The 17406-nt window shown below is 37.4% G+C and overlaps 2 protein-coding genes across 7 annotated transcripts; both read left to right on the top strand.

Moving 5' to 3' along the window:
* Positions 1–4672: 4672 nt before the first annotated feature.
* On the top strand, positions 4673–7276 carry LOC112272802 (uncharacterized). The gene is made up of 2 exons (XM_024500915.3): positions 4673–5790; positions 6055–7276. Exons 1-2 carry the CDS (start codon positions 5211–5213, stop codon positions 6693–6695), a joined length of 1221 nt encoding a protein of 406 aa, XP_024356683.1. The 5' UTR covers positions 4673–5210; the 3' UTR covers positions 6696–7276.
* A 4769-nt stretch (positions 7277–12045) lies between these two features.
* On the top strand, positions 12046–16642 carry LOC112272768 (uncharacterized). Of its 6 annotated transcripts, XR_016498601.1 has the most exons (6): positions 12046–12185; positions 13816–13997; positions 14140–14468; positions 14559–15057; positions 15174–16444; positions 16557–16642. XR_016498601.1 is itself a non-coding variant. In XM_090244729.1 (5 exons), the coding sequence occupies exons 3-5, from the start codon at positions 14169–14171 to the stop codon at positions 16103–16105; spliced, it is 1701 nt and encodes a 566-aa protein (XP_090100855.1). In that variant the 5' UTR covers positions 12046–12185; positions 12825–12904; positions 13816–14168; the 3' UTR covers positions 16106–16642. The 6 variants fall into 6 exon arrangements, 5 of the variants coding, with proteins under 5 accessions (XP_090100855.1, XP_073385195.1, XP_090100856.1 ...); XM_090244729.1 differs by adding an exon at positions 12825–12904 and having other exon boundaries at positions 13816–14468; positions 15204–16642; XM_073529094.2 differs by having other exon boundaries at positions 15174–16642.
* The last annotated feature ends 764 nt before the right edge of the window (positions 16643–17406 follow it).

A 17406-nucleotide genomic window follows, 5' to 3' on the forward strand; every position in this document is an offset into this window, starting at 1 on the left:
TTCTAAGTATAAACATAAAAAAAATAGAAACAGTTATAATATAAAGTTTGTGTATCAAGTCATATAGTTAGTGAAATAATGACCTCTGTCTCATCAAAGAACAGAAATTATAATATTAAGTTTTAATACTATACATTATAATTTTGGTTAAAAACAAAAAAAAATATATATATATATATATATATATATATATTGCTTTATAAAATAACGAGTGACTTCACAACTTCTAAAATTTCTTGTTTATTGTCACAGAATTTTCTCCAATATTATGATATGATGCATTAATGGAAATTAATATATATATATATATATATATAAATAATTGGTTATTTTTCCTAATTTCACCAATAGCATGCTTATGTAGAAAACATGTATAATTTAGAAAAATAATATGAAATTACTTACAACGGTTTGAAGTGCTGATAAATCTAAAAACTTCAATCTCAAAGAGTTAAATAAGATTGTTTCAAATTTTATTTTTACTATAGTTTTTATTATAATATTTAATATTTAGTCATAACTATTTTCTTATATATACATTATGAGTTTTTCTAAATTCATGTCTTTTTTAGAATAAATCTATACATTTTTTTTAATCATGTTAGAAAAATTAGTATTAAAATCAATTTAACTTTATGATATTATTTGAAAGATTTTCTATTGATCCATAGCTTATTGTAAATAAAGTGTAAATTTCTTCTAGAGAATGTTAACATAAATAATCTAGAATATTATTAATAATTTTTTTTTAATATTTTTAATTTCGATAATATACTTATATTTTTAGAATTATATATTTTTCATATTTATATGTATAATTTAAATATTTTTAATAATTTCTACAGTTTAATATATTTTTATTTATATATTTTTATTTTATAATAAAATTATTTCAAGAAGAACTAATCTTGTGCAAATTTTCTGATACATAATTGTCCTGCATAATGGACCATTGCTGTATACTTTTTGTACTATTTTATAGCGAGTTAATAGAAATATTCACATCAATCTTCAAAAGAATCAACAAAGTAATTTTTAAAATTAATAAGTGCCTTAAAGGTGATCATTTTGGTAAGATATTGATTTTAAATAACCAAAGTTAAAAATATATATAGTTTCTCTATTCAATGTAACCTTACGATTATCTGCTTTTACGTGTTTCAATGCAAAGACCTTACCATTCAGACCTTGGATTGAATTACCATCATGTTTTGTATGAATAGTGTCAAAGCAGTGCTTTGGCAATTCAATGAATAAGGCTCATTGTTTAACTTCTCTACACAAGTCAACCCTAATTCAACCCAATCTAAAAAAAACCCAACTTTATTTCAACTCATGTCATTGTCAAGTCAACAACTACACACAGAAAATAAAATAAAATAAAATAAAAAATCAAATCAAATCAAAATAACTTCTGTATTTCACATATTTTGTCCTTTTTGTTGTTCAGGTTTTAGGGCTTAGGGGTCTGAGTTACATGATGTTGCAAATGGCAAAGTGAAGTCAGCAAATGCCAAGAGAATGTCTTGCCTTGCTTGAGAGCTGCACAAGCACCCAACTTCTCCGAGCACATGGGATTCGCTTGCAACCAAATTTGACTCACAAAGAAGCCAACCACAATACTTTGGTCACACCAAACATGCCTTAGAAGCCTCTTGCAAGGGATGAGGATACTATCCATATGTGGATGAATGAATTTATGGATGAATGTATAAGCAATGAATACCATATACTTAGGTCTAAAATATAGATGTTTGGCTTTGTGGACAAATACCGGTGATGTAGTTTGTATGGTTAATTGAGATTTGGGTTTTTTTTAAATAATAATAATAATAATAAGTGCAATCCAATGAAAGGAGTTGAGATTCTACTCTTCTTATGAGATCAAGTCATTTGAACTAAATAGGAAAGGGAGACAATTTTAAGGTGAAGATGGTGGAGGTGTAAGCATAGGGAAGAATTGAGACTTCATGGAACAAGTCGTTTTTTAGCTTCTTTTCTCTTTCTTTGTTATATTTATTATTTTTTCTTTTGTCTCTATTTATTTATTTATTTCTCTTTCTCTTCTTGTTTTTAAATCATTTATTTTCTCTTTAAGTTAAATAATTTTGAAGTGATTGTTAAGTTATTTGTATCTATGTAATTCATACAACTCCAAACACTAAAGTACAAGAGGGACCACCCAAGTGTGGTCCAACATGTCACCCTTCTTCATAACATCCTTCTTCATGGAGTAGTCAAAGATTCTTCTATTCAATGGTGGCTTCATTTGTGATTATCTAGAGCACCTACAACAAATACCACATGGCTTGCTTTCTTTCTTATTTCTATTTCTTTAATAATAAAATTTAGAGCATAGCCCCTTATCTTTTTTCTAGTTCTAAAGAAGCTTGGGTTTTAAAAGCGTCACAAAAAGAAAGCATGCATGGCTTCCTTGTTCCCATGCAGCAGAGTCAGTATGAAATTTAGTGCACAGTTTGTCACATTTGAATATGAATATAAGACATAATGATCTCAAAGGTTTTTTATTTTTATTTTTCATATATATATATATATATATTTTACTTATATTTATATATATTAAGTTGAAAACTCTCCAGTAGATATACATATATATATATATATATAGATTTTATTTGTGTTTCACTCAAGCATGATATTTATGTAAATCTTTTGATGGAAAATGATTTATTCAATATATTAACAGAATGTAGTAATTTTCAAAAATAGGTGAAGAAAAAAGAAAAATATTTCCATTGTAACTGCTAAACTTGACTAACACTTGTTGGTCAAAATTCATTTATTGATTGCTTGGAAAAAAAAGAAAAAAAAAATGAGAGTAAAATTTTACTACCAGTCAATTGTGAGTGAAATTATAAATTATAAATTCTACTGTTTCCAGAACAACTACTTTAAGACTGCCTGTGCCCTGATTGAGTTAGCTTTGTATTTGGCCTCCGGCCATCTAGAAGCCACCCAAACCGCAACGCTGACATGGCATGATGACACGCAAATGGGAAGATCTCACACTGTCCACGTCAGACAATGCCCCAGGGAGCCTCACAGGGAAGTTGTCCTATGTGGCAGCCCTAGAAGCTTCCATGCGTCCAGGTCAGCACATCTTTCACATTTTAGCATTGCACTTAAATGTGAAGGAAGTGCACAGACATGGTAACCAGTTGCCACATGTTGTCTGTTATCTGTGCCTGAAAGTGTGATGACACAACACAGTGCCATTACAATATAAAATTGTTAATAATAATCTGTTTTTAAAATTTTAGTTACACAGTGAGTAGAGTAATGTAAACATGGAATCAAACGTACACACACTGGAATCCAAAGTACAAGTTCATGATCTTTAATCATTGTTGCTTCAGAGTGGTAATGTTCATTGGAGGAAAACATCCAACCTAACAAAGATATTCAACAACTTTGTTGGTCTGGTTCTCGTCAAAATGGCATTCAGCAATGGTTAATGTGTGCATAAGTACAGTTTCACAAAACCCAATTCTAATGAGCTATTGAGCTTTAAAACGGTTTCATATACGCCTTGACAATCTTTGTTGCAGAATTTCTTTTCAAAGAATTGTAATTTCTGGTGTTCCAAATGTTTGTAGAATCTCATTAGTTTGTTCAAACAAATCACATATGCTTGAATGAAGTTAGCATTCTCAGTTATTCTCTATAAAAATCATCAGGAAAACAATCCATTTATTCATGCATCAATCCGGACTAAATCGGCGTCAAAGCTTGATCTTTACATCCACCAAGGTTCAAAGTTCCCACATTTGATCCCATATTCGCTGGTCTGTATTATTTACTGATTTATTCGTGAGTGATTTAGAAAGAACACATGCTTTCTATTACAAACCCCAGCTTGTTGGGAGTGGATGAGGCCAGTGAAGAGAACCCCAAATTATCCTGATTGGACTTAGTCAATGGGGATCACTCCAGAAAAGGTGGTCTTCGTCAAATGTCTATGCTCGGACAACATTATATGAAGCTCTTCGTCGGAAGTTGTGTGTTTTATTACACACCCATTTCATCCTTCTTCAAATTTTTAACCCTGCAGAGAAACACACACTTGGCAGCCACGGAGGGGTTGCAATTTAAACTGCTAGTTTAACAACTAGTCAGCAAAAACCCATTCACACGGTTGCCAGTTTTCCAGTCTTGACTTGTTATAATTCAAACCTTTTCACAACTTTAATGACATCTGATTTGCAGCAGAAGGTGAGATTAGTATCTTCCTGCATTTCCAAAGTTGAAAACTTTTAAGAAGAATGTCAAAAGAAGATTCTCCAACTGTATTACTTTGACCGATTCCTTCACTCTCTTTAATACGCAGAATCTTCAGCAGCTTAATTCCAACATGCTTTGCACTCCAATTTCTAATCACAGATCTCTTTGTTCGAAATACATTTCTTAGCATATTTGACATTCATCCACAATCTAAAGAGAACTCATACTTCACAATTGTCTTTTCTCCTTTAACACATTCTTCAGAAAAGCTCTGACCAAAAATAGGGTTTCCGGCTGTCAAATATGTTTTTTTGGGGTAGTCAGCAAGGTTGATTGAGTCCTGGGAGGATGTAGAGGAAGTTTCGTAGCCGGTTTTTTTTCTTTTTTCTTTTTTCTTTATAGTAAGTGGAGTGCCATTCAATCTTCTGGTGATGGGTTGGTATGAGCAAGTGCTGCGGGGGGGTGAATTTGGAAGGACTACTGATCTCAAGAGGTTGAGTCTAGAGCAAGGCACGGAGCTGGGCAGCGAAGTCGACAGAATTCTCCATTCTTCTTCGGTTGTTTGGTTTCGGTTTAGACAGTTCGGGGAAGATTTAGATGTGTGTATTCGACACCAGGTGTGAATGGCAAACAGACGCGATAGGAACACAGGAAGTAGGATTGACTACGAAATTCATGCTTCGAATTCGACTCTCTCGGAATACGGCAGCGGAAATTCTCCACTAAATGAGTGAGGTGAAGCAACCAGTGGGGATCATGACGCGGTCGTTTGCGGCAGGGAACAAGTGACATCGACGGAACGCAGGGCGCCGTGTGCGGGCCAATTGGAGCTGAAAAGGATTGCATCGAAGAAGTCGAAGTCCGATGAGGCTTGGATTTTGTCGGCGGGGAAGGATTTCCATAAAGAATTTATTAGTGTAGTGGTGCACTAGCAGTGGTTTTTTGGTTGCTGGTGCTGGGTTGTAGGAATGGCGAGCCCAGGTGGATTCGATTCTCTCGGTGGAGGGAGAGGTCCATCTCCGTTTAACGCCAACGAGACCGCGAGGTTTAATCCGACTATGGCCGTGGTCATCATCGTCCTCATCGGGGGCTGTTTCATTCTCGGCTTCATCTCGGTGTTCATCCGCAAATGTATGACGGACGGGAATGCGGTGACTCCCGCAGAGAGATCACGTATCTTGAGCATGAAGACACGCGGTCTCGACAAGGCGGCTGTGGATGCGCTGCCAATTGTCCACTTCAAGGATTTAGACGAGAAAAATGACCGGGAGTGTCCAGTTTGCCTGACAGATTTCGAGCTTGAGGATAATTTGCGCCTGTTGCCCGTTTGCAAGCACATCTTTCATCAAGAATGCATTGATATGTGGTTTGATTCGCACTCGACATGCCCTTTGTGCCGCGCCAGCTTGACAGGCCAGCTCGGGGTTGTTGAGGATTCAAACGACGGGCAAGTGTCGTCGATGGAGCCCGTGGAGATTGTTGTCGAGGAGTCAGGAAACGAGGACGGCAACAGTGAATTGCAACCCGTCGGTGACGAGCCCGAGGAAGGTAAAGATTTTCAACAGCTCTGAAATCGGAGGTTCTAGGGCTCATTTCTACTCGAATTAGTGCCCTGTCCATAGATTAGATTCTGATTTGGTCGAAAGAGGACTAGCGTTGGAGACAAGAATCCTAGTTGTTGAGATAATGCACAAAATTTGGGGGCTTGGTTACGTTTCGCAACCGACAATGCAAGATCGATGAAAGCAAGTGCTATGCTCACCACAACAGGAAATTCTCCGACACTCATGTTCTGAAATTTTCGAATTGCAGATGCTCGCCGAGAATCTTCAGTGGGAGCGATGATATCACGAGAAAACGTCAGGAGCAGTGCACGCGGAGCCCTATCTCGGAACTCGCAGTCGTTCAAACGTGCGGCGCGAGGCGTTGTAGCATTAGAGAGGGCAGAGTCGTTTGGAGCCGCGGGAGGGCAATTGTCTGCGAAAAAACCATCGTTGGAGCAACCGACAACGCCGAGCTTTCGCCGATCGTCCTCTCCGGAACCCGACCTAATAGCTTTGCGAAACATGCTCACGGGGGGCGGAACTTCGGCCTCGCATCGATTGAATGCCGCTCGGCCTGCTGGGCCCAGCTCCGACGTACTCAGAGGCTCATGGTTTACACGCACTAGAAGCGTGGGCTCAGTACCAACAACGGACCACTCTCTCTTGAACGGATACCCGACTTCTTCCGCAACTTCCCGGGAGGAGTTTGTCGCAATTGCCTTGGGAAACAGAAAATCTTCCGATGGATCCAGCAACGCTGTGGGCGAAACCTCAAGCCCCGCACCACCAACACCACAGCGGTCCTGGTCTGACAGATGGAGTTTGGCAGGTCTACGAGGCGCCATGTTCCCCCGCAGCATGTCAACCTCGGATGTCTCATCGCGCACTAATCTGTATCCGCAGGTCTAATGTGAGATTTTTGCAAGCGGTTGATTACATCGACAACACGCGAATCACTCAACCAGGAGGAGACTCATCATCGCAGTTTTCCTGATGTCCAACGAAGTGTAAAACTCTCTCTTTAGTTCAAGCCAGTTCGGCCAGATTTGTACAGAGTAGATAGCTAGTTTTTATGCATAACCTCTCCGTTTTTGTTTTTGTTTTGTTTTGTTTGTTTTTTTTTCTTTTTCTTTTTCCACTCATTTGTGTAGGATGATTGATTCTTGTCTCGTAGATGTAGAGGACGAAGAGTGTGCAGCATCATGGTGACCTTGTCTTGCAGCGGATGTAGATATTCAAGAGACTCTAGGTAATGCGGAGGATTGATTGTTTTTTTTTTTTTTTGAAGGAGCTTGCAATTTTGCATTGCAGAATATTAGTGTCAAGGTGGGTTACAGGATTTTCATGCATCTTTGTTTTTCTTGTGGTAAGAAGTTCTCACAATTGGATGTTGTGGAGGATGATTTTTCTTTTTTTCTTTTTATCTTTTTTTGAAGTGTAACGTCTGTCTATGTACAGAGAAGTAATAAGAACAGTTTTGTGGTATGGGCTACGTGGAGATTCAATGGTGTAAGGTTTGATCAATGGGGTGTTTTTGTTTGTTTGAAGGAGCACAAGATATTTTGGCTCAATTGCTATATCTACCATGTGTTTCAAACATAATGTATTGTACAAATCAATTCTGTTTCAACAATCTTACAAAAGGTGCAATTTTCCTTGAGCCTCAATGTTTCATTTGTATCACCATGGCTATTTCTTCTGTCTTGTAGAACTTGTTTGTGCAAAAGGTGTGGCTTGTTGGATGTATTTAGCATTAGATAGAATAAGTTCATAGATATAGATATATATATATATATATATAGGTAGATATGCAAGCTTGAAAGTTATCAAGGAGTAAGTTTTTTTTTATACCATTCAAGTAGGAGATTAATCTTTCATTAATCTTTCCATCAAACACAAATTTAAAGGCTTTTGCTTCTAGCTACGATCTCTCCCCCACAAATTGTTTTATTCACAATTATGTACACAAATAAAATAAAAAATGACACAGTTTTTTCTACATCTTGCATTTTCATCCTCAGTGTTTAGTAATAGAAATTTCAAACTGACCGAATTTCTAAAATTGACCTTATTTTTTTTCTTTTTTTGTATAATTTGTTGTTTTAAAATAAGAATGATTCTTAATCATTACTTGCCTTAATGATGTGGTGTTCATTCTATCTTAAGCTTATTATTTCATATTGAGGTTTGGGTTGTTTACCATAGTTCAATTGGTTTTGCAACTTATTTTATGATAGTCTTTTTTATATTTGTGCTGAAAGTATATTTACAGCTACCAGTCTTAAACATGATTCTTAATATAAAACTAATCATTAGATATTTGTGATAACCTTGATTATGAAAAACAATTTATTACTAGTGTCATTTAGGAAATCATTTTAATGCTATTTCATTGCAAATTGGTTATTTATTCAAAAATAACAATAACCATTATAATAATACTTAGTTCATTGTTAAAATATTAAAACAGTTGTGTTATGTTTTTTTTTTTGGCGAAATACAAAATTTTAAATGCAAATTATAAATTGTACAAAAAAATTAATTTTCTAAGTACTAAAGTTTTGGGTATAACATTTAATATTCTCAAATTTCCAACTTCCTCATAAATATCATTTGAAGCATATGTTTTTGTTTTTTAATGAAATAATTTGTCTTTGTTTATATCATTTTAAAAAATAAATAAAATTGTGTTAGAAAGCACTATTGTTAACAACTGAAGAAAACATATTGGCAAGAAAAGCATTTGAAGGGTTTCTTAATTATTTTCTTAGTAATCAAGTGCAAATTCTTGTAACAATTGTGAAAATTGTTGCAAGTTCTAAAATTTTAAAAATTTGTATGTATCTACATATTTTCTCAATCAAAATTAGAGTTAAAGTATTTAAGAAACATCAGTATATTATACAACATATCTTCGTGTGTTTAATTTCTTTTATCACACACACGGTGGCATTTTAATCAACAACGTGGAATTGATGTATCTATTTATGTTTGTATGGGATGAAAAAAAATAAAAAAAAAATAAAAATGAAAATAAAATGAACATATCTATCCACATCATTTCTTAAAACATTTTTCAAAGCTACCATTACTGCTTTCAAATCAGCCCAACAGTGTTTGTTGTTCTCCACCGAAAGGTCGAATGCAACTGGTACCTTATCTTTGTGGTTTTTGATTCTTTTGCTTTTTTGTTTACTTTAACTTTTGCTTTTATTTCAAGGATAGACCAGGATAGCGAATGGGATTACGTTGGATTGCGGGCCGTGCGGTGATAGGTTCCACTTTCGGTCACCGGACCATCCATCGGGAACGCCTCATCCATCCATTAGATTCATCCGCATGGTCCATCCGTGGATCCGTTCATCCAAATGCTGCTCCACCCACTTGCATTTGGACGCTCATGCACACCTCATGGGCTCTCAAACTAGGCAATTTCCAACTATTCTTTCTTTTGGATGAATATAATTATGATGGACGAAGTTTGGATGGATGTACCCAACTTGCATTTTATGAAAATAGAAATTAAAGAAATACATACATACATATATATATATACATACATACATACATACATACAGTATTGTAAATTTTACTGTAAATTCTTCTTATGAAACAATTTGTCCTATGAAACGATTTCAGAAATATGACAAGTGATATCCATTGTGATGGACAATTGGGTATTGGCATATTATTTTGATTTTGTTTGGCTACAAATGAAGATGTGGTATTGAAGTTGTTCAACAACATTATCAGTATTTTTTTATTTTTTATTTTTTATTTTTTTTGTTTTTTTTTTGTCTTAAATAAACTGATGGCAGGTTTTATCACGGAAGTATTCATGGAATTAGATTTATTTGTTGAAAGGTTGTTTAAGTTTTTTTAAGAATCTACCTACATAAGTAAATATACATATATATATATATATATATATATATATTTTATCGTTCCTCATTGTAAATGTTTTCAATGTCACAGTATTAGTTATCTTAATAGGAATTACTAGTTAAAGGATGAAGTTTCGAGTACAAACAAACCAGAAATTCAGATTCTTTTTAAAATGAGGACAAATGAAAAGGCCTATTTGGTTGTTGAAGCTATTTACAATCAGAAAAATAAAATCTTAATAAATAAAAATAAATCAGTGATTTATTATTATTTTTATTATTATTTTTATTATTTTTTCCAGTCATTTTAGAATGACTCTTTCATTGTTCTTCATTTTGTTTTACAAACTACTTCTAATGCTCTGTATTACCTCAATATCATGCACCTTGTATATCAAATAATATAATGTACAATAATGTTTAACTTAAAAAATCAAATTCGTACTGAATAGAAAACACGTATAAGAATTAGACTACAATTTTATAGTTATTAAAAAAAATAGAGTAAAATATTTTAAAACTTAAAAAAACTGTGTATGTATACCTAACAATGATATACCTTAGTAATAACACACATATGTACTTAAAAGAAAAATGTGTGTTTAAATATGAAAATATACATGGTAGCATAAAAAAAAGCAATTTTCAGCGTGATAATAGTAGTGTACTTTAAATGGATTGAATTTATGAAATTAAGCTGTAGAAACCATGCTACACAAATCAGTATTAAGTTTAATGAGATTTAAGTTAAGGTTTTGTTTAATGTATTCAGCAAGTTTGCTAATGTTGTGACCAAAAATCTTTTAGGAATCCTTGGATCCTGTGTGTTTTTATTTTATCTTTTTAAACTTTTATTTTTCATTTAAAAAATTTGTAATTCTTTTTACACCGTAATTTCTGTTTTATTTATAAACATACAAATAGAAAATTTAACAGCTAATTTTGAAATTAAAATCAATATAAACATGTTTTACATATTGAAATGAAAAAATTCAGAAAAAAAAAAAAAAAAACAACATATTTCATCTTCTACTTAATATAGTAACTTCATTTATTCAATGCTATCTATTGAAGATTAATTTCTCTACGGATTGATAACTCATCACCTATAGGTTTTGAGCATAACATATAAGTAGGCATCTGCATATCTACTTAAAATTTCGGCAACAAATTATAGTGCTACCATTTTTTAGATATATATATATATATATATATACATATATATATATATTATAAATATATATCTTATTTTGAAGAAATTATTGATATGGTATAAATATATTACTTTCAAAAAATCTATCCTGACGATTAAAACTTTTAATTGAAGTTACTGTTGATCTGTGAAAAGGAAAATTTGATTTATAAAAATTAGTGAAATTGGAAAATAATCAAATGATATTGGATCAATTTTAGACAAAATCACGAATCAAAAACCTCTAATCAATCTCGTAAAACACTTTGTCTATATTTTTACAATTATGAACTGTATTTGTTAAAATGTAAGCTAATGCTTACGATTACTTTTCATGACTCACTACTGTAAGCATGATCAATTTACACAATTACTTGTTCTTCTTTCACATTGCTCACAAGTTTTTTACATTAAACATTATTCAAAGTTAGAAAACAAGATTAAATATACATCATTAGAGTTAAAATCCCATTCCTTTCATAGGTGCAACAATTGTGACTTACTTCGGTCCAACTCCTAATACAAATCCACATCAAAGACCAAACAATGAACTCTTCGAACCAGACACAGACCACAAGTAAGAGAGACAGGAAACGTAAACGCTGATGAGCTTTACGATTTAATTACAATATAAAGATATTCTTAGAGACTGCTCAATGGAGCGGGTCGACGGCGAGAGGAATCGGTCCTTCGTTCCAATATTCCCGGCACCCAATGGGGGATGGATTTTAACAATTTCGGCTACTTGGTCCACGAGATTTCATGCATCGCGCAACATATGCACAGCCGATTGAATTTAAGCTACTTATGAAGTTACTTGGTTTTTACTGCGTGACGCACTCCGCGATGTGGTTGCGAGGAGTGAGTGAAGGAGTGCACACAAACTCATCACAAACGGCTCATGTGTACGAAGAAGAATTGGGCCGGGATGTGTACAATGCCAACCATCACTGCGCCGTCGTGAACGTAGAAGACGAGACGCAACAAGACGGGTAAATTTAGAATGGGAGGGGAGGGGGGTGTGATGAAATGGACCTGTGGCGTGGTGGTCGTGGACGTGATTCCAAAGCATAGTTGCTTTTTCAGGGGAGAGATCTGGCGCGTTGTTCCCGCTGCTCCCGTTCCTCTTGCCTCCACTCACTCCTTGCATTCGCCGCTAGCACCACTGCGTGTCTCGCGCTCGAAGCGCCCTCACAGTCCCTGTGTTGTTTAGTGGGTATGGTGCTCCGAGTGTGTGTTCCTCGGCTTCCGTCCTCCGAACTCGGCGGTGTTTTGGGTCGTCGTCGCTCCACTTGTGCAGCTCTGAGTCGCTTGGAGATCGCTGTAGGTGCACAGTTTCCGATTTCCCTGTCTCCTGGGGTCTCTTGGACCGATTCGTTGTGTCGAACTGTGTCCAGCCGTGTTGAGATCGATCACCCCTCCTTGAACGTACAGGACGTTGTTGTTTTCTTTGTTTTTTTTGTGCTTGAATCTCGGTTCTCATGTTTAGTGCTGTTGGGTCGAAATTTTAATCTGGAAAGAGTTGGTAAACTCTGTGAGTTGGAATGTAGAATTGTGTGACTGGAAAGGCAAGCTTTCTAAACTTTCTGCCGTTTCAAGCATTTTGATACGTGTTGTAGCCTTGGTTGTGTTCATTTCGACACCTCTATCTTTGTTGCTTCAAGATTCTCCGTAGCCTAAATCGTCCGTTTTCTTCCGTTTCCTTTGTTGTGTTTTTTTTTTTTGATAAATACACGCATCCACAGTTACTCTTAGTAAATTAAGACCTTGATTGATTAGTTTGGAACGCGGATAGAACGTACAAAGGAACGATAACCACGGATCAGTTAGAGTCAGATACAAATGATTCATGTTACTGTCATGACGCTCAATGACGTCGAATGTTTGAATCACGCCGGGCGTTGAAAGTCGAGAAAATGTACGAGATGGGCGTGGTATAACTGGTCGACAATGAAATTACAGGTTGCAAGAGATGTGTGGAGCAGCTCGGCAACTCGGAGCGTCGCACAGGAATATCTTTCAGCTTCAGCTTCAAAACTTAGGTCGGGACTGGAAGTCATTCTAAAGCCACAGTTTGCTTCATTACTTTCCGTTGAGTGAATCCCGCTTATTGTCATGAGATGTTTTTCTTCTATACGCTACATTGCGTAGTCGCACCGTAGTTTGATGTCGTGCTTTCAGGGTCAAATTGTGTGCAATCCCTCTCGATGAACACGCGGATTCACTCCGTTGCAAGGAAGTCCCTTAGGACCAGCTGCAATGGGAGTTTTGGCAGTTAGTAATTTATGCCCTAATGTCGGAGACTCGCTGCTAAGTGTGGATACCTAGGCCGGGGCCAATTACTTTATTGACTAATCTATTGATTAAAAAGAATTGTGCATGCGCCACTATTATTTTTAATCACCATGTGTCAGGAGCGCACTGCTTCATACTCTTTTGTTTAGATGCTTGATGATGTTTTGGTCACTGGAAAAATATTAACTTTCCCTTTCTTTCAAGGTCAATGCCTACACCTCCCAGTTTCGGCAACTGGTTTTGAGTTTAGCCTTTCGACTAGGGGTTGGCTGACCGAATCTCAATAGCATTCAGCCTCACTTCCATTTCGTAGTACTCTAGCAGGAGATCGACATGTTTCGGAGGAATGCCACAATCTCAAGAATTTTGAAGCGCTGAATGACCTTCAGCCAGTCTCAACGTGGTTAGATCAGTCGTGCAGTTGGTCGTGTAATTTTTTTTTCTGTTGCCGCAAGGCTAGCGGTGTGCACGGCCTAGTAGTGAAAATGGTTGATAACGTGTAGGTGTTGGGTTTGCCGCAATGACAGAGAGCTTCGAATCATGTACAATACTCTGTGCCGCAAAGATGTCGAGTTTTCGGAGACCAGTTGATAATAAATCGTGCACGGTTTAGAAACTTGGGTCGTATCCATTAACTCATCAACTGCTCTTTGTGCAGATTGATGCGGCCTGCCGTTAAATTATGAACGCCTGTAGAGGGATACAGCTGCTGCGTCCACTGGGAGTGCAATCTTCAAAGCAGGAATTTAGATGGAATTGCAGCAATCCCTTATTGACACGGCGGAGGGCGGCAGAAAGCGATTGCGGGATAAGTCTACTATTTCTCCATCTTCCTTCAAGGTTCGAAGCTATTAGTCTTACTTTAAACTTCGGTCATTTGAAGTCGTCTTGAAGACCTCGTCAAGCCCCCTTTTGGTTTCGACCTGGGACTTCCGAAGTTATGATCAAACGTGACCCGCATTATCATTCCCCTGTGCACCAGGTGATGAATCTCCCTGGGTCAGTGTCAAAATGCGCGTTACGATGAAGCAAAAATATGCGGTTCGAACACGCTACCTCGAAACGGAAAGCCCTGGCTCCCTCAATAACCCCTATGCTCCAAGTCCATACATTCCAGCGCCAATTCCGCCGGGTTCGTCTACCCCAAGGCCGAACGCATTCAGTCCAGCAGTGGTTGCGGTGATTGGAGTGCTAGCCGGCGCCTTCCTGATCGTTAGTTACTACAGAATCTTCGCAAAGTATTGTAATCGGCACCACTTTCCCTTCTGGGGCACCCGGCGTAATGGTCGAGACGGCGGCACATCCGCCATTGTAAGCATTTTCCTCCTCTTACGAACCTTCTTTGGTTGAATCCGTTTCCGAGATGCCCCAATCTAATCTTTTGATACTCTTCGTCTTCAGGTGTTGATGGAGGAGCATGGCGCATGGCCTTCGAATGCGGTGGGCTTAGACGACGCCCTCATCAGTCGGATCCCAACCCTCAAATACGATCCTCACGAGGGGTTAGTCGATGGGACGGAATGCTCCGTCTGCCTGGGAGAGTTCAAAGTTGGAGAGGTTCTCCGAATCTTGCCGAAGTGCAACCATCCCTTCCACATACCTTGTATCGATACATGGCTCGTCACGTCCTCCACATGTCCCTTATGTCGAGTCAACATCGTTTTAGCTGTTACGGTGCCCTACTCCCTGATGCCGGTGGAGAGAGAGCCGCCCGCGCACAGTCGTGGACCCACCATGTCGGCCATTCCGGCGTCGAATCCTAATCCCATGCAGGCGCTCATCAACCACGAGATTGAGATCCTGCAAGAGCAGTACGTGCAGGAGTTTTGGGAGAGTGGACAGTTGTCTGGTCCTCCGAGGTCGATGTCGCCACCTTCTAGCCGTGGCTCGTTCATGTCCGGTAAGATCGACCTCCTAATTTTGTAGTTCCTGTTCCAACCTGTTCGCAAACATACGCCCGCCTCTCTTGTTCGTAGAAAACATGCTCTTATCGTGTGAGTTTGTTTTACTTTTTAGCTGAAGACCTTAAACCCCAAACTATTGCAGCTCCGGATGTCGGAACTCCAGACAACCACCAGATTGAGATGGAAGGAAGTTCAGTGCAACACTCGCGGCATTTATCATCAGAAACTGTCGAGACTCCCACCAAAGAAATCCATCTCGTCAACAACCAGAATTTCACTTTGGAGCGAAACTCGCACCTCAGCAGGCAATTGTCCGTGTCCACCAAGCGGAGGCTCTACAGCCACGCTCGCAGCGAGAGGCACCGCTACCAATCGGAAGGTCGGCCTGGCCATAGTCGGAGAGACTACGACCACAAGGGAAAGCACCCTCTGGTGCCTTTCCCTTCACCGCAAATGGAGCGCTTCGCTCGCTTTATGGGGTCATCCTCAGCTCGGTCCACGAGCTCAAGCTCAAACCAAGTGGTGGTTGAGCTTCTGGCACAGGAAATATTCCAACACAACAATCCAAGGAACCACTCTAAAACCCTCTCAGAATCAATTCTAGAGACCAGCGTCAGGGAGCATCCATACTCAACGAAAAGCTCTCAGGAGCTGATGTCTACCTGCACTTTTTCTCACAGACCTCAGCGGTTACGACACGACAATGCGAGCTTCGAATTGATGTGGTCTATCAAGGAGCAAGAGCATCCTCCCGTGGACATCATTGAGTCGTCAAATAGGGCTCCATGTGGTTACGACTCCCTGGAAGATTCGAGTAGAGAGCACGTCGAGATGCCGTTAGCTGTATCTGTGAGCTCAGACGATGAAGACGACGAGCTTCACCACAGAGACCATGTTAGCTCTATCAGGAGCTTGAGAGGTCACAGGCACACACGGCCCAGCATGCATTTCGCATTTAAAAACTCCAAATCGAGGTTTAGGAGGTATGGGTCCGTGAAGAAGGTCCACACATCTGAACCTGCCTTGGAGATTTTCGACGTCTGATGCTTCCATCTTTTTCCATCTTCTGCTGCCGTGAGATGCGATCCTGTACAACTATTAAACCCGGTCAATATCATCATACAGGTAGAGAGCAATTTAAAGTACATTAACTCAATTCTGATAATCAAGGGCAGCTTGTAGCCTTTTAATTCTTGACTCTTGGACAGCCTTGGTGAAGAGAAAATCTGGAGATCCAATGAGCTCAGTAGACTGTGATTAGTTTATACTTGCATCCTCACATGATGCGGTTCTCCCATGAACTCCCTGCCGATTGCATGCCTTCGGTGGTGATGAGGTGTTAATTAACGAAAGAATTACTTTTGCAGCTAAGTAAACATGCAGGTATGTTGCATTCCTTCATAACCCAAGAGCTTGAAGAAAAATTTAATATGGGTTCATCCTGGTTGAGATCCTCATGCTAGATCCTCATTCTGGTTATGTGCCTGAACAACAGGTCTTGATGTGTGAAGCTCTGCTTTGGCTTCAGCGTTGTATATGTGAAGACAGTATAACAATGTATCATAATGGTAGTTGAGAAAATGTATTCTTGTCATATTATTCTCTGGTGTGTTTTTGTACGTGATGGTTTCTATGGTATAATATTTTTATTTTTATTTTGTCATAATCTTTTGATTATGGAGGGAAGTTGAATTCCACATTCATGGAATTTTTCTTTATAAAATATAGCTTTGTTTGAACAGTTATGAACAGGTTTTTTTCGGTTTATGTAATTTTAAGATTACAATTATTAATTTGTTTGAAACATAATGGAGTCAACTCTTTCACTAATTAATTGGATGTACACAACTATAGATTTTGAAAAGAGTCTTAGAACAGGGTGGGATATACTAGGGTAAAATCCTATTTTATACTTTGCCCTTCCTCTCTTAGGCCTGTCTAGCCTTTCCTAATCCAATTCATTTTAAACGTTCTTAGATATCTTAGTTCATTTAATGGTTTTCTACAAATTAAGGTTTAAGTCCTTAGTATAATTTATTAATCTAAACTAATGTGTTCTGTCAATATTTTTATGAAAACAAGTTTAGTATCTAAAAACTAAAGTCTATTTGGTGCTTTTAAATTGTTTCAGTACTAGAGCTCTTTCATGTTGGTTATGTTCATGAGAGTTTTTCTAAAAACTATTTGTTGAAATTGTAAAACAAGCCATGTAGTGTTTCTTGGGACTTTTGTTCAAAGAATGTTTTTTTAGTATTAGTACTAATTACTTTGTATTAAATAATATATGAAAATATTAATTATATTAGATTTAATTTAGTTCTTATTTTAATCATTGTCTTTAATAT

This window comes from Physcomitrium patens, chromosome 19 (assembly GCF_059467195.1).
Source record: "Physcomitrium patens ecotype Gransden chromosome 19, ASM5946719v1, whole genome shotgun sequence".
Taxonomy (NCBI): Eukaryota; Viridiplantae; Streptophyta; class Bryopsida; order Funariales; family Funariaceae; genus Physcomitrium; species Physcomitrium patens.

Excerpts from the sequence above, each read along its gene's own strand:
- LOC112272802 (XM_024500915.3), top strand. The coding sequence starts at position 5,211 with ATGGCGAGCCCAGGTGGATTCGATTCTCTCGGTGGAGGGAGAGGTCCA. Across the intron at positions 5,791-6,054 it reads CGGTGACGAGCCCGAGGAAG|ATGCTCGCCGAGAATCTTCA; the intron begins GTAAAGATTTTC and ends TTCGAATTGCAG.
- LOC112272768 (XM_073529094.2), top strand. The coding sequence starts at position 14,169 with ATGCGCGTTACGATGAAGCAAAAATATGCGGTTCGAACACGCTACCTC. Across the intron at positions 14,469-14,558 it reads ACGGCGGCACATCCGCCATT|GTGTTGATGGAGGAGCATGG; the intron begins GTAAGCATTTTC and ends CTTCGTCTTCAG. Across the intron at positions 15,058-15,173 it reads CCGTGGCTCGTTCATGTCCG|CTGAAGACCTTAAACCCCAA; the intron begins GTAAGATCGACC and ends TTTACTTTTTAG.